General features: G+C 45.8%; 1 protein-coding gene across 1 annotated transcript in view; it reads right to left on the bottom strand.

The window, feature by feature from the left end:
- ADGB (androglobin) overlaps positions 1 to 22,685 on the bottom strand; it is a 1,363,241-nt gene that overhangs the window by 1,078,368 nt on the left and 262,188 nt on the right. Inside the window, exon 10 of the mRNA XM_086927423.1 lies at positions 2,020 to 2,114. Within this exon, the coding sequence (XP_086783549.1) occupies positions 2,020 to 2,114 (95 nt within the window). The remainder of the gene's footprint in view (positions 1 to 2,019; positions 2,115 to 22,685) is intronic.

Here is a 22,685-nt window from a genome sequence, read left to right as displayed (position 1 = left end):
ATGTCGTTTCACACCATTGTTTCCTCTAAGTTATCTTATCTGCTGTCCTTCGCTACATGTCTCATGCATTCTCCTGTTTCTCGACTGTCCTTCTCCAACACGCAGCTGTGTTTTCTCCGCTTGTAAATCGAATTGTGTGGATTCGCTTGTGATTTACTTAAGGGGTCGAATGACAAACTTGAGTTGCTTAGGTCTTAAAACATTGTCTATAACATTTGCTAATAGCTCATGCTCGTGTGTGATTGTATTTTGCATTGTATTGTACCATATATAAACCTGTGCGCCACGGAGTTAAGTGGCAGTCTCTTTTGAACCTCGCTGTACTGACGACTTCTAAGACCACTGTACTAGCTGCAGTTAATAAATACCATCTTCTTCGCCAGATGAAGAGTCTGTGTCTCTGTTTTGACAAGGCAGGTGAATCCCGGGGATTTCAGGCATACCCTGCGCCGCCGGGCCTTAAGGCTGCGGTTCTCCATCCTCCATGTCTTCATCCCGATACCTCTGTTCCTCCAGAAGCCACTGTGCCTCACGCCTCGACCTCTCTTTCAAAAACGAAGCCGACGGATCCATGACCGACTCCGCTGGAGTCGGAGTCGGCGTCGAACCCGAAGTCGGGCGAGGCAGCTTAACTCGAGGTCGAACCGGATTCGGCATCGGAGTCGAGGGTACTGGCGTTGAAGGATTCGGCGTCAAAGGCTTCGGCGTCAAAGGCTTCGCCGGTGTGGGAAAATGCCAATGCGGTGCTGGAGTCGGCATGAAAGGCATAAAGGGCACAGGGGCATAAGCCTGGGGAACACCCAGACTAAACGCCATAGGACCCGTGGCACCAACAGGTGCACCAGACGGGTACATTGCCCTGGAGTAGACCCCAAACATGGCATTGAGGAATTGCGTCGGATCCAGACCTGGAGCAGGTAAAGGCAGGATATGAGCCCCCAGGCTGCTCCCCATCGGGCGCGGAGTCGTCACGACGTCGACCTCCTCTTCAGGCTGGTGCACCGGAGTCGACTGACCCGCAGGCAATGGAACCTCGACTTCACCAACTTCCTCTTCCTCACCTTCATCCTTTTGGTCCAAAGGATGGGACGGAACCGCACTACCTGCTTCGGTGACCCAGGCGAATCCGCACGCGAAGCCTCACCCTCGGAGACCTGCGCTTCCGAAGCCGAAGACACCACCTCCTTCCGAAGCAGCTTAACCTCCGACTTCGGTCTCGAACACGAGTCCTTCTCAGAATGATGTCTGTACTCATGGCTCCACTTCTTGTGCTTCTTCCTCGAGGACTTCGAAGCATGAGCAGAAGATGACTCCGATCGCGACCTCGAACGAGACCTCGACCTCGAACGCCTAGTTCGCGACTTCAAAGTCTTCTTCTCCTTCTTAATTTTTAATTTCGCAACGAGGAGCTTCATCTCCCTCTCTCGAAGGTCGGAGCTCAGACACTAGACGCAGCACTCATGCGGGTCAGTGATTGACATTGTCTTGCCACATTCCCCGCAAGCTTTAAATCCGGTCTTCTTCGACGACATCTCGACAGAAGACAATAAAACACAGAGAAAAATCACAGAGTAACAAAGTTACTGTAACAGCTACAGACAATCCCTTGAAAACCGTTAGCGTCGACGACGCGGAAAAAAGGGTACTGATGTCATCACGCCGGCGTGGGCCTATTATGGTGTTGGTGAAGTCAGCTGAGTCGCGCGTGATGCCGTGCCTCTATGACGTCGTCCACGTCGGCGTGAAGCTACAAAAAGTATTTCCGAATGTTGCTGACGCAAGGAGATATCTACAAGGTAAGGAATCCACTGGCAGATGTATCTATCAGAACACTCAAACTTAGCAATACCAACATCTTAATCCCAATGTTTAACATTTCATAAACCAAAATGCTATAGCATTCATTTTGTGGTATATTGTAAACAGTGAAACATTTTAAAAGTTTCTGTCTGTCACAAAGTGACATTCTCACTCCTAAATCTATATTTTATGTTCTGTCTGTGAAGAGGTAGTACTTACCATCCGTCCTAGAACAGATATCTTCTTTTCAGACAAATTAAGAGGCAAGAAATTGGCATAAACCACCATCTGGGGAGACTGTGGCATTGGCAAATCTAAAAGAAAAAAGTATATATTGTGCTATAATTGCTGCAATAAAACAAACAGAATATACTGAAGGTTAACTTCATCATAAGCTACCATTAATGATAAGGCCAATTTGTTTGGCTTTTTTATTGCAAAGTTTATCTACTTTAGAACTAGCAGTTTCTGTGGGCCAACCGACACCTGAGTGTTTGAGACACTGGTTTCAACCTGTCATAGCTTGGGAGTCGCTTGTTGGCCCAACTAACTTCTAACAAAATACAGAAGCCTTTCTGATGAATTGCAAAGAAATGATCACTGGTGTAAGTGATGCAGGTTTCAACTTAAATAAGATTAGACACTAGCATATGTCAAATGGAAGCTATGAATGCTTGGGCACCTTGTTGCCCTCTCATTACCTCCCCTCAGCCCTTGAGCAGGTTGTTTCTCCTATTATTACCTATGATACAGGCAGCCATGTTTCTGGTGAGAGGTGTGAGCTGAGCAGAGAAGGACCTCAGATAGTCAGTAGATGGCAAGAGATGAGGGCAACAACAGAGGCGCAAGTTACATACCTTCGTTAATGATATATCTGTAAGAAACATAGGCTAGTCATAGATTCCTCACCTTAGAATTACCCCCAGGCTTCAAACTGGATCTGGAAAGTTTTTAATCAGCAGTACCCCTGCGTGTCGGAAGGCGGCATGGGTCAACGCTGCGTTCATCGTCGTGGTCGCCGAGATGACATCTCGGTAGCTACATAGAAGCTGCGCTGTACACAACTTTCCAAACAAGAAGTGCAGAGCCATGCAGGACACTGACAACAGGTGCGCAAAACTAGGGCCCTGAAAGGAAGACTTTAACCATAGAAGTCAGTTTGCAGAACGGGGAGGATGGGTGGGGCAGTAAGGAATCTATGACTAACCTATGTTTCTTACAGATATATCGTTAACAAAGGTAAGTAACTTGATCATCTGAAAGAAAAAGTTAGTTATAGATGCCTTACCTTAGAATAGCAATACCAACCCCAGAGGTGGGTCTGCGAACCAAGTACACCCCAGAAAAGTCTGGAGAACAGAAAGGCCAAAGAAGCCGTCTCTCTGGACTTGAATGTCAAGAGAGTGTCCAGTTTGGTGAACATGTGCAGCGATGCCCAAGTGGCTGACTGACAGGTGTCATTTAGGGGGACTCCTCGTCCCAAAGTAGTAGTAGCTGCCAGCGCCCTGGTGAAATGGGTGCGCAGACCCACTGGAGGCTCCTTCTTTGCCAAAGATCGCCCCACCTGGAGATGGTCCGTTTGTGCATGGCCCAACCCATTTAGGGCCCACATAACCAACAAAGGGCTGGTCGTTCACCCGTAATTGTTTGGTGCGATCCAAGTAAAAGGAAAGCGCATGTTTTGGATCCAGAATGTGGAGCCTCATTCCTTTTTCGAAGGATGCAAAGGCAGAAAGAAGGTGGGCAAAGTGATGGTTTGGCCATTGTGGAAAGAAGTAACCACCTTGTGAAGAAAGAAAGGTCTAGTTCTAAGGACGATCTTGTCCAAATAGACAGCCAGAAAGAGAGGCTTGGAAGAAAGAGCTTGTTGCTAACTCACCCTGCGTGCAGAGGTGATGGCCACCAGAAATGCAGTCTTCAGTGTGAGAAGTCTGAGAAGACCTTTATGTAGCGGCTCAAAGGGAGCGCACATAAGATAGGTAAGAACACAGTTCAAGTCCAACTGAGGCATTATGAAGGGAACAGGAGGAAAAAGATGCGGAATGTCCTTATGGAATCAATTTACAACAGGGGACTTGAAAAGAGAAGGCTGATCAGGAAGCCTAAGGAAGGCTGAATTGGCCGAGAGGTAGACCTTAAGAGTGCCCAGAGCAGAGCCCTGCAGGGCCAAAGAAAGGAGGAACAAGAGGACCTCAGAAAGAGGGGCGGAAATGGGATCCACAGACTTTGCTGTGCACCAAACCACAAATGTGTTCCATCTGCAGGCGTATGCCATCTTAGTGGAAGGATGCCTGGCTGCCAACATAACATCTCAGACTTCGGGAGACAGGTCAAAAGACGTCAACTGCTGCAGCTTACTCTCCACACAAGGAGGTGGAGGCTGGACAGGTTTGAGTGGAGGACCGTCTCCTACTGCTGCGACAGAAGATCCTCCCGAAGATATAGTCAGATGGGAGGATCGATGGCCATGTTGAGCAGCTCGGAATACAAGACTCTTCGTGCCCAATTCAGAGCCACAAGAATGACTTGGGCCCAGTTGCGCTTGATCTTTTTCAAAAATCTGGGCAGAAGTGGTATATTCGGAAAGGAGTATACAATACCACAACTCCACTTGCGACAAAAAGCGTTGTCTATCGAGTACTGCCTTGGAAATTCCAACCCGCGGAATTGCTGACATTGCGCGTTCTCTTCGGTGGCGAATAGATCTAAAAAGACTCTCCTCACTGTTAAAAGAGACCTTGCGCCACCTCCGAGTGAATCCATCATGCACATGCGGCTGAGTTCATCCGCCCTGGCATTCAGAGAACCTACCAGGTGTTGAGCCACCAGGGAGATGCCCTGATGTTCCAGCCAGGTCCAGATATGGAGAGACTCTTAGCATAGGGACCACAACCCCACCCGTCCTGTTTGTTGCATTACCACATGGCGGTGGTGTTATCCTCGAACACCTGCACTACTCTTTCCCGGACAGAGGGAAGGAATGCCTTGAGTGCAAGACGAATCGCCCGAAGTTCCAGAAGGTTGAAATGGACCCCGGACTCAGCCGGAGACCAGAGACTTCTGATCTCCGCCTTCCCCATGTCTCTGCCCCGTCCCAGAAGTGAACCCTAGTTGAGGAAGGGAGAGGGATCTGTAGTCGACCCAATCCTGGTTTGTGAGCCACCACTGAGATCTGGATGCAATCGGGCAGGTTCCCCTGATGTTGTGCCCGCTGGAACTTCAGGTCCCCTGCAGATCCTGCATATGCCATCTGGCATGATTCAACAGCATGATGCAGGAGGCCATCAACTGTGGTTTTTGCATTTGTCACCCCGAGTGGGATGGGTATGCTCAGACCTGAGTCCGATGCTCTACACACCACTGGATTCAAGCAGGCCGGGCTGAAGACAGCTGAAATGCCAGAAACCGGTCCTCGGAAGCTTGTTTCCGGTCCAGGGAAGGCATGGCTTGGCAGTTTGGGCTGGACTGTTCCCATGAGGCACAGGGTCAGACTGATTTGCATATGGCCATGTCTGAACTGGGGTGGTGTGAAGTGCAAACAAACGATGGATTTAGGCCCAGATCTCTGTACTGGGGTGAATGTATGACATTGTTCTGCATTCTGTCCATCAACTGTGGTTTTTGCATTTGTCACCCCGAGTGGGATGGGTATGCTCAGACGTGAGTCCCATGCTCTCCACACCACTGGATTCAAGCAAGCCGGGCTGAAGACGGCTGGAATGCCAGAAACCGGTCCTCGGAAGCTTGTTTCCGGTCCAGGGAAGGCATGGCTTGGCAGTTCGGGCTGGACTGTTCCCATGAGGCACAGGGTCAGACTGATTTGCATATGGTCATGTCTGAACTGGGGTGGTGTGGAGTAGAAAAAAAGACGATGGATTTAGGCCCAGATCTCTGTACTGGGGTGAATGTATGACACTGTTCTACATTCTGTCCATCAACTGTGGTTTTTGCAGGAGGCCATCAAGCCCTGCAGCCGGAGGGTCATCCTGACCGAAACCCGGGATAGAGGCTGAAAGATCGGAATCATAGCCCGAATATCCCGGACTCGCTGTTCAGGAGGATAGACCAAAACTGCGTTGTGTCCAGAACCACTCTGATGAAGAGCAGCTTCTGGGAGGGAGTCAGGTGTGACTTTGGCACGTTGATGCAGAACCCCAGCGAATGCAGGAGGTCGGCCGTAGTCTGGAGGTGGGAGACGACTGCCTGGGGAGAGCCCACCTTCGACAACCAGTCATCAAGATAGGGGAAGACTGGAACCCCTGATCTGGACAGATAAGCTGCGGCAACCGCCATCACTTTGGTGAACACCCGAGGGGCTCTGGTAAGGCCAAAGGGGAGCACAGTAAACTGAAAGTGCTCATGGCCTACCGTGAACTGCAGGTAATGCCGGCGGAGATGTGAAAATAAGCGTCCTGCATGTCCAACACTACCAGCTAGTCTCCGGGGTCAAGGGCAGACAGGACCAAAGCCATGGTCAACATTTTGAACTTCTCCTTCCGGAGGAAAAGGTTGATGTTCCTGAGATCCAAGATAGGACGCAGGCCCTTGTCCTTTTTGGGTACCAGAAAGTAGTGGGATTAGCAATCACAACCTACTTCTGGGGCACAAACTCGTTCAATGGTGCCCTGGCCAAGAGAGACATAACTTCCTGTTGGGGAAGGGCCAGATGATCCCCCGACATTCGATGGTACTGAGGTGGCATGGCTGGGGAGTAGTCTCGAAGAAGACGGTGTATCCCCTTTAGACTATCTGCAAAACCCACCTGTCCGACGTGATGGGACGCCTGTGGGAGATGGGAGAAATGATGGCGAATTCTGCCACCCACTGGTGTGTGATGGGCCTCAAAGGTCCGACTAGGAGGGTTTGGAGGTTGTTTCAGAGGGGACGGTGGTGGACTGGCCTGACCGCTGGCTCCAGAACCACAGTGGTCGTTCCCATGTCCCTAGCCACACTGGGGCTGAACAGCTTGCGCCGGCATGTTTTGTGGACCTAGAAGGAACAGGGCGGGGCACCCCTTCCATATGCTACGAAAGGGGCAAAAAGTAGAGGAGAGGTCCAAGGACTTGAATGTAGTGCGAGGAATCCTGAAGCACTCTAGCGCACTGTCTGCTTTGTCGCCGAACAAGCGACGGCCATCAAAAGGCATGTCCATCAGAGTGTTCTGTACATCCCCAGAAAAACCAGTCAACCTCAGCCAGGAGTAGCAGCAATGGGTTACCAACATTGAAATCGTCCTACCCAGCGGATGGTAATCTTTGCGGCGTCTCTCCCCTAGGGAACTGCATGGGAGAGAACAGCTTGGGCCTCCTCCGGCACTGAGGCAGCACTTGCGCCACCATATCCCACACATAGTGGGAATAACAGCTCAACGGACATGCAGTGTTTACCGAACGCAGTCCTATCAGGTGGAGATTTAGGGAAGGTGTGGAGGCTTGGACCACCAAGCTCTCAGTGGTGGGGTATTGGGAGAAGAAAGTGGGGTCACCCAGGACCGGGCGGTGGTGTCGGGCAATCATCCTATCCACAGGAGCCGCTGTGTTGGGCCTGGACCAGGTGCCCAAAAGGATGTCTGTTTGGGCTTCATTGAATGGGAGCAGGGGCTAAGAAGAGCTCGCTGCCGGCTGAATCACCTCTGACAGGAGGTTAGACCTGACTGCCACCATAGGTAGCTCGAGATAGAGAGCCTCTGCCACCCTACGCAAGAACACTGCATATGACACTCCCTCCTCCATAGCCACGGTAGGAGGAGGCAACATCCCTAGGTCTGGGGAGGTATCCAGACCACTGACATTCCCCAGTTCCTCTCTCCAGTCCGGATCATAATCCAACTGCTCTGTTAAAGGGTCACCAGTCCCCTTCCAGTCTTCCTCACCCTCCTCTGGCTGCCAATCTGGCTGAAAATGGCCAGGGTGGAACACATGTACAAAAGTACCCATCGATGCCGGGCCGGCTCCGCATTCACATCGGGGCGGAAACCGGGGTCAATGCCGGCTAGAGGTCCAGCTGGCGATGGCTGCGGACTTGATGTTGGTGGAATCGGTGCCGGTGGAGGTTTAACGAGGTCGATCGGAACTAAATCGGATCCAGACCTGGATCCAAGAAGGCCCTGCGGTGCCGAAGCCGAAGCCGCCGGTGTTGAAGGCCTAGGGCTTCAGCTGAGTCCGCGGGGTGATGAAGTCGCGCCAGTTGAGTCGGGCTGCCCAAAGATGGCACGCATCGCTTTGTAAAATTGACGAAGCCGGGCAGGGGTCGCTCCCGGCCCCCGAGAAGGGAGGGAAGACCGGAGTTGACCCTGTAGGCTCTGCATGGGAAGCCACTGGAGGGGCATCACCCACACCATTCGTCGCATCGGCCGATAGACGAGGGGAAGTCGAAGAGCGACAATGCTTCTTCGACTTCTTCTTATGCCACAACTTACCTGACCCGAGTGCGAAGACTTTTGGAAGAGGAGTGATGATGACTCTACGGCTGGTCCCTTGATCTCCCACGTGACCGGAACCTTGAGCGACGCGGAGCCGACTCCTGTGCCTCGAGGAGCATTCAGGACCGCTCCCGCAAAGACTTTGGGCCATGGTTTGGCAGTCGGAGCATGACTTGGAGTCATAGTCGCGCTCCAGGCAGTAGAGGCACACACGGAGCAGGTCCATCACCGACTTTAGTCAGTTACAGGAACTGCATGCCTGGAAGCCGGGATTCCCTCGTGCACCAGGAGTCAATGGACTAAAAGACACGAATTTGACAAAAGTCGAGAAAAAAGTCAGTCAAAGCGTGACTGGAGGTACCGCTCTCTCCGGATCTGTGCTTGCTGGTGTGGAAAAAGAAAGAACTGACGTCTGCGCATGAGGGCAGTGTCTATGTAGCTACCGCAACGTCATCCGGGCGACCACAACGCCGACGGCGAACGCAGAGTCGACCAACGCCACCTTCCTCCGTGTAGGGGTACTGCTGACGAAAAACTTTCCGGAACCAGTCTGACGCCAGGGGGTAATTCTAAGGTAAGGAATCCAAAACTAACTGTTCTTTCAGATTTTTTTTTTTTAAACTGAAAGCAAAAACATGTTAATCTAAGCGGAGCTTAGAAATCCAAATCCTAATTGCAGTTTGCAAGCCATCGGGTGAAGTTTGCAACTGCGAATCAGTTCTTGAACTACTGAACATGATTGTATTTAAAAAACTGAACATTTCACCCCATTCAATATTAAGTGAAGTGCATAATTCAAAAATTGTGACCTATGACTTGTTAAACTATGTTGAAGAATTAAAGGAATGGTGTTTGAAGAGGTATGGAAGCACAGGCCAGGATATAAAATAGAATGTGAGAAACTGCTTTATGTCCCCATCAAAAAAGTAATAACAATAATCAGCAGGGTTTGCACCAGCATTATACATTAATAAGGGCATCGAGGGCTGAAGAACTGTAGACAGAGCCACAATTTGTGCCCAGAACCCTATGGGTAAGGCAGAATGGTGTACCTTTTGGACCTTTGTTACTGGGGTTCTAAATGCATTGCACTTCCAATTACTATTTGTGTGCTCAGAGGCCACTTGGTATGGGTGAAGGATATGATGAATGGGCACTGAGGTTCGAATGAATAAGGGATTGGAGAATGGGGGATAAGTGGAGGGAATAGCCATACTGCTAGTCCAACTGACACAGCTTTAAACGCTGGTGGTGGACAAAGAGACTGTGGTCTGGAATGACTGAACACTGCTCCCAGGCCTCTGAGTCCGTTGCCCTAAGAGTGTGTCAAGTAAGCCCTGGGGCCATGGGGCTGTTCACTGAGTTTAGATGAAGATCATGCCCGGCATTTAGTGCTAATGGGCAAAGCAGCAGGTTGTGCTTTGACAAGACACTGACAAAGGAAATAGTACATCATAAATAAATCAACAAATATTCACTAAAAATATTGTTAAATGGAGGGCATGTGGATACTCATTACACAATAATGTAAGCTATAAAAAACATAGTGGGGTGATATATTTTGTCATTATTGATTCCTGGTGGCTGCAATATCAACACGTGTGTGTGTGAATTGTATGTGCACACACACACCCTCCCCAAGACTATGTTGACAGAATTGTACTTTATTGTTTTTTTACCAAAGCCACACATCTTCTACAGTATGGTGCTGAGCAAAAAATTATATCTAATGTGCAAAAAAATACCAAAGCTGGTGATCATGTCCACCTATTACAATGTACCAAATCTATTTTGGTACACCCCATGATTTAGTAGTTAACGTCGATAAGACCAAGTTCATGGTCTTGCATAAACACAAAGTAGTGAAAGCTAGAGTGAAAATTAACAATGTGCCCCTGGAACAAACCGACTCCTTTGCATACCTGGGTGTTACTTTGGGCAACATTTTGAACTGGAAGCCACAGTTAGATCTATTAGTCTTAAGGCATAACCAACTAGCAGGGGCCCTTCTAAATGAATTCCGGTTGTCCCAAACCAAACCAGTTGGACCGGCTCGATCTATTTACCAAGGGAAGGTTAGAGCCTCAATAATTTACGGGGCGGAACTTTGGAGGTTTGAAAACTTAGTACCATTAGCCTTAGCCCCGAACAAGTTCCTGAGGGCATTGACCGGCCTTCCTCAATCCTCTCCTCTGAGGCCCCTACTTTTAGATCTAGGATGTATTTCTTTTGCGGAGGCTGTGGGTTTTAGACCACTTGCCTATTGGCGAAGACTTTGGAAAATCCCGGAGCTAGCACCTTATGCAAAAGCTGTTAAGTCCATTAGGGAAGCAGATAAATCAAACACAATTCCTTGGCTCCAAAAGATTAAGGCATTGTTACCTGAAATGGGCCTCATTCACTTGTGGGAGGACCCAGAGGGGAATTCCTTTCCATCTAAAAGAGATCTTAAAGCCTTATATAGGGACAAGGTTTGTGTAAAGTCGCTGTCCTCGGTTACTAGTGGTGTCCTCACAGGCCTCTTTCTTGAATATAAATGTGAGCATAAGTTGGAGGTCTATTGGGACATTATCACACGTCCTGGTGATAGAAAACTCTTCCACCAATTTAGAGTGGGAACACCCCCCCCCCTAAAATCGTTTACTAAAAAGTGGCGGGATGACCCGGATATAAAATGTGACACTTGTTTAACTGAGGACGAGACTCTACTGCATGTCCTGTTTGCGTGCCCTGCATACAGGAGTTCTCGGCTGAAAAGGCTCAAGCCGGTTTGTACAAAGTTTGGAACTAGATCTTGTCACATGGCCCTACGTATTTTAAAATCTGAAACTTCTGAAGTCATAGTTGTTGCTATGGCTAAGTTTCTGAGCTAGACTTGGGGCTTTAGAATGAAAAAACTGCAAGGCATTATGTAATCTATCTGCTTATGCATTGGTGTACTCAAGTTTCCCCCAAAGCATTCAGTCCAATAACCAAGCCCTGTGTAATTATGCATTAATAGCTTTTGACCTGAATCTCCCTTTTAAACCTAATCATTGTTTTAACAGCCTTGGGATTTTATATGACATGCTTTTTTTAACAAAATATTCTTGTTTGAAGTGTTATGCCTTTTTATATCATATTTTATTTGTCTTAATGTGTCTTTTATGTTTGATTATGATAGAATAAAGACGGAATTTGAAATCTAACACCCCACTCTACAATGACTGTGCACAGTGCATTGCATGATTGGATGACCATGTACAGCACTCATTTCCTTTTGGCTAATTTCAGACTATTCAAAAACCACAAACATAGCACACCCACATTTAATTCCTGCCTCTTAAATAATCGTGTGTTTAACATGTTATATTCAGATCTGAGTGCATCACCTTAATTTGCATTTAACAACATTTACCGGATTCTTTTAGCTATGGTATTGTCATGTATGTGGCATTTCTATAAGGCAAGCCTAGTCAAAAGACAGAGGAAACTGTACAGGATCAAATTTATGAATAAAATCAATGACTGAAAGGAGAGGTAGCTGGTTTGTGAACTATTAATGCATTGTTATGTATTGTTCTTTAAAGTTAGTCTTCAACTCTTATAAATTGAAGCAGCATTGGTGCAGTCCTAAAAGATATAGGGATGTTGTTCGTGATCCTGACTGCACAGAAGGAAATGGCATGCTGCCTTGTTTTGTTCTGTCGTACAGTTCATACTATATTAGCAAGAATGTGCATTTGGACAACTTAAACGTCAAAACTGTTTAAAACGGAGTCTATGCACACCATCAGGATATGTTGGCCTTAGTCCTGGCTAGCTCACAGCTCTCAGCTCACCATCTGGACCTCTAACAAGGTAACGGATGGCATGTGCAGCCTCAGAACAAAACAACCCTGACTCCACAAGGAAATTGTGGAAACAGATCAGTCCCTTTCATTAGTAACTCATGCATGCTCAAAGGGAGACACAAGACATACTCAAATTGGCATTTCAAACATTTATTGAAGCAATAAGATTCTTGTGTAAAATATGTCTGCTGCAATGATTAATAGAAAGAAACAGAACAGAGTATTCAGCATTACGAAAATGGTAAAGAAGATAATTCAACCACTGTGCTGTTACATTGATTATAAGCATTAATATAGAATCATATCTATACTTCAACCTAGCGCTTCCTAACCTAGTGGGCTTGGAGGGTGCGAATCTGCCAGAATACTTTAGGGTGATCTAACTCCCCAGGTACCTGTGGGCATGTTTCATCTGGGAGCTCATTTGTGTGCAGAGCAGGCCATCGTCCTTCTCAGTAAGGCTGGGCTGGAACTCTGGCACGAACCAACCTTGAAAGTGACAGCAAAATGTTCCTCTGCCCACACAAAGGATTGGTGTTGTTTATATATTAAACTTCACCCATGTTATACCGGGTCCCTAGTCAGTCTGTGATTATTGATTATACCTTTGCAGAACTGTTGCAGAGCGGACAACAACAAACATTAACATTTTGATGCAGTGAAATCAAGCCTGGTAATTGAGATGGGGGCCTGGCAAACCTGATTAATTTAATGGCAAGGTTGCCCAGAAATAATTATGCCCAGGTACGATGGGGAAACCAAAGGGGGACTAACAAAGCAGATTCTAATTCTTCGTGGGGTACGCCAAGGGTGCGTTTTGGCTCCAACGTTGTTTACCCTATGATATTGTTAAGGAACTTCCGGATGCAAAAACAAGTCTTCCGTATTGAAATGGCAGGAAGATTCCTATAGTACTTTTTGCTGATGATTCAACGCTGCGAGGCCTTAGGGTAGTCATGCGTTCTAGAAATAGAATTTCATTCATGATTCCTTACTCATACCGAAAAACTGTACCGGCCTTCAAAATTGAATAATACCTTTTTGAAATTTGTGTTTCTAGGGAACTGGAAATAATTGCGTCAAAAACTGAATACATGATTTTTAGGAAAGGTCACGTCAATAATATTACTGTGAGAGTAGCTGATGAACCTCTTGAAAGAGTTTTTTCTTCAGTTATCTAGGTGTCAAGTTGGCCGCCACGCTGAGTTGGGAACCCCAGCTTAGAAAAAGTATCTTGCTTTTGACACAAAGATCCAAGGCTACACTCAGATTGCACAAACTGACATGGCCCAGAGCCATATCGATAGCTTTGGAAGCATATTGAGCCAAAGCACTAACTGCTGCCCTTTTTGGTGCAGAAGTCTGGTGGTATGCGGATACCCAGAAGTTAACAGTGGAGGAGATTAAATGTATCAGATCACCTTCAATGTTCCTTCGAGTACTCCCTTAATTCCACTTTTTCTGGACCTGGGTAGCAAACACATTGCAGATATGGCATTTGTAATACCTTTGATGTTTTGGTACATATCTGGTCTACCCCATAACTAATATAGCGTATAGGGCTGAATTGAGGGATTTAATGAAGACCAATGGTGCCCTAAAACCCCCTTGGTAACAATATAGCTCAACATGTTGTAGGAGATTGGGCCTGAGCAGACTCTGGGTTAGTCTTGAGAATATCAGAAAGTCTGATGCTGCTGTACTTATAACCAGGTATTGGGCCTTCCTGCATGCCCGACTAATACCAACAGCTTCAGTTCCTTGAATTCAAGCTTAGACCAAAATTTGAATCTTTTTTAAATATAATTTCTCCTTCCCTGGCTAAAAGTCTGTTTGCGCGATTTTGAACACATACGAGTAAATGGACAGGAGTTTGAAATTCAAATAAATGCCCTGTCTGTGGTGAAGTTCCTGAGACGGAGGATCATGTTTTGTTTTTCTGTTCAGAATTCCGTGACCACCAAAGAAAATAGATACCCTCTGTCTGTTTAAACCTGAAGGTTAATTCTTAGAAAATCGCATACAGAATGTTAAAAACTGACACCTCAGAAGCAATAGTTTTTTCTGTAAGTCGGTTTTTAACCAACGTTTGGCATAAACTCTCTAAGGTTGTACTCTACCAAGAGGAATATTATATTTATTAGTTCTATTTTAGGATTGAATTATGTTAGCTGGGGTTCGTTGGACTCTTTTCAATTAGATTATGCGCATTGGAATATTACTAAGCCAAGTAAAGATATAATAGTCCACTGCTGCCTGATTTGCACAGACACTGTGTTAGGAGAATAGCGCTGTACTTTGGTACTATAAATGATTTTATCTTTTTTTACTTTTTTTATTTTGTGGGAACCAGGAGATGAGCAATGCCCATCCTAAATCTAATCAAGTAAAACATTTTGGCCTGATTAAAATAGAAGGAAAGGTACGGTTCAATTTTTGGGGAGCTGACTAATAATGAGTGCTCTACAACCCTTTTTTTGCCATCTCTTTACTATCTCTTACTTGCTTCAAATAAAAGAGAAAATCCTTTTTCAGATTGTTTTTTGGGAATGCAGAAATGTCACCCGGTGTGCTGAAACAGTCCTCCAAACCCAGCTTCCCTAATTTTTTGTGAATATAAGATAACCAAGAGATCCCAATTTGGCTTCATGAATCTGGCTGTTAGAAAACATGAATATGTCGGGAAAAAGGTTCAGATAAGAGAATTATTGAATCTATTACAGAAATGGGGAGACCTAGAAAAATGGAAAGCGAGGTGGGCAAAGAAAAAGGAAGACAGTAGATCCAGACAAGTGACTTCTGAATATGTCCTAAAAGAAGCTGACAAGGCAGAAACTTTGTATCCTATGCGAGAAGTGCCAGGTGGAGGATATGTATATGTGCCATGGTCCCGACAGGATATTGTGTCATTTACAAATGATTTCCCAAAATTACGAGAAAAACCTGTAGAATGGTACAGACAGGTTGAGAGATTTATTAAGGTTCAAAAATGTCTCCTGAAAGATCTAGATGGGTTCTTTCACATTGTAGTTCCCGTAGATTTATGGACAGACTGTAAAATTGCTGTTGATTGGCCAAATGAAGAATATGCCAGAGACCCAAATACAGGAGCTCCTTCGGAAGAAGTAATGAGGAAATACAATCAGGTAATACTGTACTTGAAAGGAAAGGCGCCTGCTAAAGAAACTGATTGGACCCGCATAGATAGAACTACCCAGAATCGAAATGAAACTGTACATTCATACTATGAGCGACTATTGCAGGTGTTCAAAACGTACAGCGGACTAGATAACATTGAGATGAAAAACGTGACCCATTTCATTTATCGATTCGTGTTAGGGCTGAGACCTGAGATTTCTCAATGGATCAAAGACAATAAAATCTTTTGGCAAGCCAAGCCTATTGATAAGGTTCTGAAATACGCCAAGTATTGTGAAGATGAGCTGAAAAATAAATGAAAAGAATTAAAAGAAAAAGTTATGTGGGCGCAAGTAAAATTAGCAGAGCTCCAAGAACAACAGTTAAGTAAAATGAATAATACCAGAATCAAGGTCCTGGGGGTGGAGGAAAGCCCCGAGTAAAAATGAGCCGAGAAGAGGCTCGAAAAAAGTTCCCCTGTCATGGGTGCGGAAAGATAGGGCACTGGAGGGACGAGTGTAAGGCTGTGCAGAATGATAATGTCCAAATTATTGATTTAAATCCACAGGTGCAGAATGAGGGACCACGAAAGACACAGCAACAGGTAAAACAGCAACAGTTGCCTCGTGCACCTAGGCCAAACTATAGGAGCAAAGCACAACAAGGTGAGGAAGCAGAGGTTTGGGAAGGAAGGGAGGATAGAAATGCAGCAACTTCGCAATTCCTGTTGAATGATACATTCCTCTATGATGAACCTTACTGACGGTTCCTGAGGGGGGAGGACGAGGAGTGCGTACTTGGCCACTCCTTGCCGGTGGACCAGTCAGGGCCATACATTGAAGGAAAGGTTGAAGGAAATGATATCACCTTTCTGTTGGACACTGGTGCTACCCGTTCTACTGTGAGAACAGCAGATGTCCAAACCTACCCCTCTCGGGAGAAGCAATCCAAGTAGTGGGTGTTTCTAATCAATTAATTAGTACCCCAGTTACCGAGCCCATGGAGATTACAATAGGGAATTTTAAAGAAATGCATAGATTTGTTGTCTATGATTCAAGTCCTGTGAACTTACTAGGACGAGACTTGCTGTGCAAAATGAATTGCACCATCTTTTGCACCCCAAAGGGTGTTGAGATTCAGACCCCAGATGAAAATGGAATTTACAAATTAATGTTAATAAGGCCTGACTCAGAAATTAAAAGACTGACAATACAAGACTTACCTGAAGAGCTTCAACAGACAGTGAAACCAGAGGTATGGGATTTTACTGGAAAAGATGTAGGATTAATGGCAAATGTTGACCCAATTAAAATAGCCATAAAAGAAGATGCAGTTTACCCGAACACTAAACAGTATAAGATGAGTGCAGACGTAAAAGCAGGGGTTGCTGTCAAAATAAAAAGATTGTTAGAAGCAAACATTATACAAGAAGTGATGAGCAGTCCTTGTAATTCACCCATAATTGGAATCAAAAAACCTAGTGGAAAGTACAGGGTAGTGCAGGACCTGCGCAAGGTAAATAAAATCGTTGTTCCTTGCTGTCCTATTGTTCTAAATCCTGCAGTAATTTTGTACCAAATTCCAATGGCATGCTGAATTTTTTTACCGCTGTTGACCAATGTCACGCATTCTTTTCAATCCCATTGCATCCAGACAACAAATTTCTTTTCTCATTTGAATTCGACAGTCATGTCTACGTCTGGAATCGTGTACCTCAGGGGTACACAGAGAGTCCTTCGATTTTCAATCAGATTCTGAAAAAGTGCCTTAAATCCTTGGTCTTACCTGGAGAATCAGTCCTGGTGCAATACATAGACGTAGACTAACAAAGGGGAGAGCAAGGGATCGTGTTCACCGTAGGTGAACGGAGAGTACTCCTGTTCCCCTGGTGAAGGACTATATAAACAAAAAGAGGAGTACCACCATAAAGAATCAAGAGAATTCCTAATGGGGTGTGTGACTGACAAAAGGAAAGAATTTATCCTTTTGTTAAAAACCCCTCACTCACGAGCCTAGTGGTGACATGCTTCATCATCGGGCCCACCCTGGCGGCCTAGCGTTACCAGGGTGTGCTACAACACCTGAAATACAGTGGAGCGGGTTGTGAGTGTAAGTGCAAAAAAAGGTGTGTTAAAAATTGTCCTGATTTAACTTAGTGGGAAGATACATTTTATTTACAAGCAACTGGACAACATTAAAAAAGTGGCGAGATACTATGAGGGTAGTTACGGCCAAAAGTATCTCTGTATGTGTACTGGTCTACATGTTTCAACCTTAGAGGGAATATGCCAGGTTTTCGTCAGGACCAAAAACAAGGAAGTGGATGGTCTGTGCCCCCTAAAAGGCGCACCCACTCCTAATTCCTCGTGACCCAGTTAGCAAAACTCGCTAATGGTGAAAAGCTCTAGCCTCAGTGGGCGAGCGTGTGTAATAAAAATCAAAAAGGCCTGTGGGGAAGAAAGAGAGAAACGAACATCCATCAGACGTGATCAATATTACATGCCTGTTACGTTGTGCAGTATCGTGTCTCTGTGTCTTCATGCTTCATGCCACTCTCATTAGGAATTTGTGTTGGTATCTGCGTGATATAGTCGTGCAGTTCTTAGGCCCACTAGGGGCATGCTATTTTGCCAACTCACGCATACTTATCAAAAGGTGCGTGCTCAGTGGCATACACTACTTTTATTCCAATCTCGCGCACTCTTAGTAATTATAGTGGCGTGATATCTAACTCTCGCATCCCTATTATTGTGGTCGCGAGGATCGTTTTTAGATGTGCATAGATTACACGTAAAAATCAAGGGACACACAAGGACTTACTTACATAAAGCATGGAAAACAAACAAACATATAATGGTAGAAGGGAGGCAGCTTACTAGCTTACTCCTATTCTAGTTTCTGTTGCATCGGAGGGCAGGGAGTGGTGTCACCACTTGATGAAACGTATTCTGCAATTACATGGAGCGCAACTGTTATGAAAAACGGTTGCCGATCAAGATCAGTCACGAGTCGCGGTAGATTCTGGACTCAATAATGGAGGTGAGTCCCAGAAACTAAAAAGCAGGTCTGCTTTACTTACAGTTTTGTCGTGATGGAAGAGGCCAGTTACCTACATCTCTCCTCCGCTGCCCCGCTACAAATGCCGGTGCTCCTGTATGTGTTAATGTCAGGAGCCGGCTTCCGGGGTGGGCGGGGTTTGTGTCACATGGGCGTTGCCAGGCTAATCGTTGTCTGTATTATGCTACGGGTGCCGCACTCGGCCAAAAAAGGTTGTGATAACCCGCCTGGCTGTGGGATGGTCACAGAATGACGCTATGATGTGGGAGCGTTAACAGGAATTATCCATAAGTTATTGTTGGACCGTTGAAGCGAACATGGCAACGTTGTAATAAGTGTGCATATTTATGGATGGAGATAACTTGACAACAGTCGGCGCTATTAAATTATGAGCGTCTGGCAAGAGGGCATTTTGACAACAGTCGGCGCTAGTAAATTATAAGCGTCTGGCAAGAAGGTATTAGTGCCGCAGACTGCGCATATTGTTGTGCCTATTGTAATGCTGTAGATTGACCATAACAGATGTTTGGTGGTCAATGAATTGCATTAGTGCATAGGTTGATCTGTCATATTGAGAAGTAATGGGAGTGCCATTCTTGACGGATCAAACAACCAATGTGGTTGTAATGATGGAATTATGCGGAGTGGGATATTGTAGGGCGTCCGGTGTCACCTCCACCCAGTATGCCAGGCTGGTTCAGAGTGGAGGATGTGTGAGGATATAACACTGTATTACATAAAAAACATTACTTCAGGGTGGCAGGCTTCAGTGGTTTGTTGGTATCCCTGGGTACTAGTTATTTTAAAACAAAGGCCCAAGGAATATTGTCGTTCAGGCCTATCTTATGTGTCGAAAGCCTGTAGATCCATTGTTGTTAATTTTCAAACAAGCGGTTTTGTAAATTTGGACCTGGTTGTACTTGTTCTATTACTGTCCATTGCATATCATTGGGTGTATGATGTGCCGCCAGGAAGTGGTCTGTGAGTCTTCTGGTGTTTTTCTAGCAGCGAATCGTACTCCGGTGTTCACTGATACGTTGCTTTACCTTGCGCGTTGTCATGCCTATATATGGTTTGCCACACATGCATTTGATCATATACACCACATTGCTGCTGTTACAGTTGGTGTGTGATCGCTGTTCCCAGGTTTTGCCTTCTTCCAGGTTGAGGGTTTTGGTGTTTTCTGGAAGGTGGCATACACTGCTGTCTCCACACTTGGAGTGTCCTGTAACGGGGGGGGGGGGCAGATTTGTGTTATGCTGGGATTTGCATTGGTAGTTGTTGTCTTGGGTCTGGTATTTACTAGGCTATCTTTAAGGCTCTGCACTTTTCTGTATGAAAATAGCGGTTTATTCCACTGAAAGTTTACAGAATTGAGTAAAGACCAGTGCTTATTTATGCTTCTGCTCACTTGATTGGATATTGCGTTATAGGTGGTAACGCATGTGAGTGGTGTTGTCTCATTTTACTCTATCTTTTCTTCAAGTAGGGCATCTCTGGGCTGCTTTCTTGCCTTTTTCTGGCATTTGTTTACAATTTTGGAAGGGTACCCCCGTTGTTTCAGTTTTTTGGTGAGATCCTCAGCCTGGTTTTTGTAGTCTGTCAGTTTGCTACAATTCCTGCGTAGTCGGAGGTATTGTCCATAGGGGAGGTTTTCCCTGAGTGGACGAGGATGAAAGCCTTGAGTCTGAGTTTTCTGAAACCAATTCTGTCCTCCTTTTCCCAACAGAGGCAGGCGCGGAAGAGGGCGCAAAAAACAAGGGAACAATGTCCAATGGGAGGAGGAAGACCCGGCGGGCAGCTACACCAGGAGCAAAGCGGGGATGAACAAGGCAGGACCAAGCAATGCGAGGAGAATAACTAATCTATCATCAAGGGCGCTCACCGAGACGGAGGCGAGGGTCCTTAACAAGGGACTTGGCTTCGTCCCAACAGCGGCTCTGGACAAATTCAAGCTGCATTGTGAACTGGCATCATTTTTCAGAAAACTCAGACTCAAGGCATTTTTATTGAGAAACATAACACAGATGCCACCGATGAAGCACCCAATGAGACTGAACTAAGAATCAAGTCCACATTCGTACCACCGCCTCGCACAACTCCAGTAGAAATTAACACCTTTGAGCAAGCAGTGTTCAATGACATTGAATCAATGACAGTAACCAAGCTATTTCAGAATAACAGCAGAGCAGAAAACAATGCCATATCAGATCTAAAATCAGACAACACCATCATAATCAAACCAGCAGACAAAGGCGGAGGCCTTGTACTAATGGACAAATCTGATTACAACATGGGATGCAGGAGACTACTAGGAGATGCCAGGAACTACCAGCCTCTCCAATCTGACCTCACAGAAGACCTTCGTATTGAAATCACACAACTTGTGGAGACAGCAGAAGCCGCAGGCAAGATTTCCAAACAGGAGGCAGACTACCTGTGCAAAACAGAAGGCAAAATCCCATATTTCTACGTGGTCCCCAAAATGCACAAAGGAAAAATCCCCCCACCAGGAAGATCTATTGTATCGGGGATAGGCTCACTGTTAGAACCACTATCTAGGTTCTGTGACTTCTTTCTCAAGACCATAGTGCAGGGTACTTCAACATACCTAAAAGATACCAAAAGCCTACTTGTACTCCTAGATAAGATCAAAATGGAGGAAGACACCATCCTTGTGAGCTTTGATATCGAAAGCCTCTATACAAGCATACCACAGGATGCCCCATAACTGTCCTCAAAAAACTCTGGAAGAAGCCAACTAGGAACACCACACACTTAAGCAATTCATATTGGAATGTGCCACTCTTGCCCTCAAGAGAAATTATTTTGAATATGAAGGACTACTATACCTCCAGACAGGGGGCACATCCATGGGCAGTGTTTTTGCCCCCAGTGTGGCAGGGCTCTACGTGTATGATTTTGAGTAGAAATACATCCTATCAAGTGACAATCCCTATGCTACCCACATCAAATTCTGGCGTAGATACATAGATGATATCTTGGCAATCTGGCAAGGCCAACAAGAGACACTCATGGAATTCATAAGTTGGATCAATACCTGTGACCCACATCTGCGCTTCACACACTGCTATGACAGGCACAAGATGATCTTTCTGGACATTGAGATCAACAGGGAAGAGGAACTCCTGATGACGAAAACCCACTTCAAGCCCACAGCCAAAAACAACCTTTTGAGGTACGAAAGCTTTCATCTTCGTCCACTCAGGGAAAACCTCCCCTATGGACAATACCTCCGACTACGCAGGAATTGTAGCAAACTGAGAGACTACAAAAACCAAGCTGAGGATCTCACCAAAAAACTGAAACAACGGGGGTACCCTTCCAAAATTGTAAACAAATGCCAGAAAAGGGCAAGAAATCAGCCCAGAGATGCCCTACTTGAAGAAAAGATAGAGGAAAATGAGACAACACCACTCACATGCGTTACCACCTATAACGCAATATCCAATCAAGTGAGCAGAAGCATAAATAAGCACTGGTCAATACTCAATTCTGGAAACTTTCAATGGGATAAACCGCTATTTTCATACAGAAAAGCGCAGAGCCTTAAAGATAGCCTAGTAAATACCAGACCCAAGACAACAACTACCAATGCAAATCCCAGCATAACACAAATCTGGGTGCTCCCCCCTTTACAGGACAATCCAAGTGTGGAGACTGCAGTGTATGCCACCTTACAGAAAACACCAAAACCCTCAACCTGGAAGAAGGCAAACCCTGGGAACAGCGATCACACACCAACTGTAACAGCAGCAATGTGGTGTATATGATCAAATGCATGTGTGGCAAACCATATATAGGCATGACAACGCGCAAGGTAAAGCAACGTATCAGTGAACACCGGAGTACGATTCGCTGCAAGAAAAACACCACAAGACTCACAGACCACTTCCTGGCGGCACATCATACACCCAATGATATGCAATGGACAGTAATAGAACAAGTACAACCAGGTCCAAATTTACTGAACCGCTTGTTTGAAAAGGAACAACGATGGATCTACAGGCTTTTGACACATAAGATAGGCCTGAACGACAATATTCCTTGGGCCTCTGTATTAAAATAAATAGTACCCAGGGATACCAACAAACCACTGAAGCCTGCCACCCTGAAGTAATGACTTTTATGTAATACGGTGTTATATCCTCACACATCCTCCACTCTGAACCAGCCTGGCATACTGGGTGGAGGTGACACCGGACGCCCTACAATATCCCACTCCGCATAATTCCATCATTACAACCAAATTGGTTGTTTGATCCGTCAAGAATGGCACTCCCATTACTTCTCAATATGACAGATCAACCTATGCACTAATGCAATTCATTGACCACCAAACATCCGTTATGGTCAATCTACGGCATTACAATAGGCACAACAATATGCGCAGTCTGCGGCGCTAATACCTTCTT

This window comes from Lissotriton vulgaris, chromosome 6, assembly GCF_964263255.1.
Source record: "Lissotriton vulgaris chromosome 6, aLisVul1.2, whole genome shotgun sequence".
In the NCBI taxonomy this organism is placed as follows: domain Eukaryota; kingdom Metazoa; phylum Chordata; class Amphibia; order Caudata; family Salamandridae; genus Lissotriton; species Lissotriton vulgaris.
The sequence above is the reverse complement of the archived record's forward strand: the minus strand, read 5'-3'. Positions and strand labels throughout refer to the sequence as shown.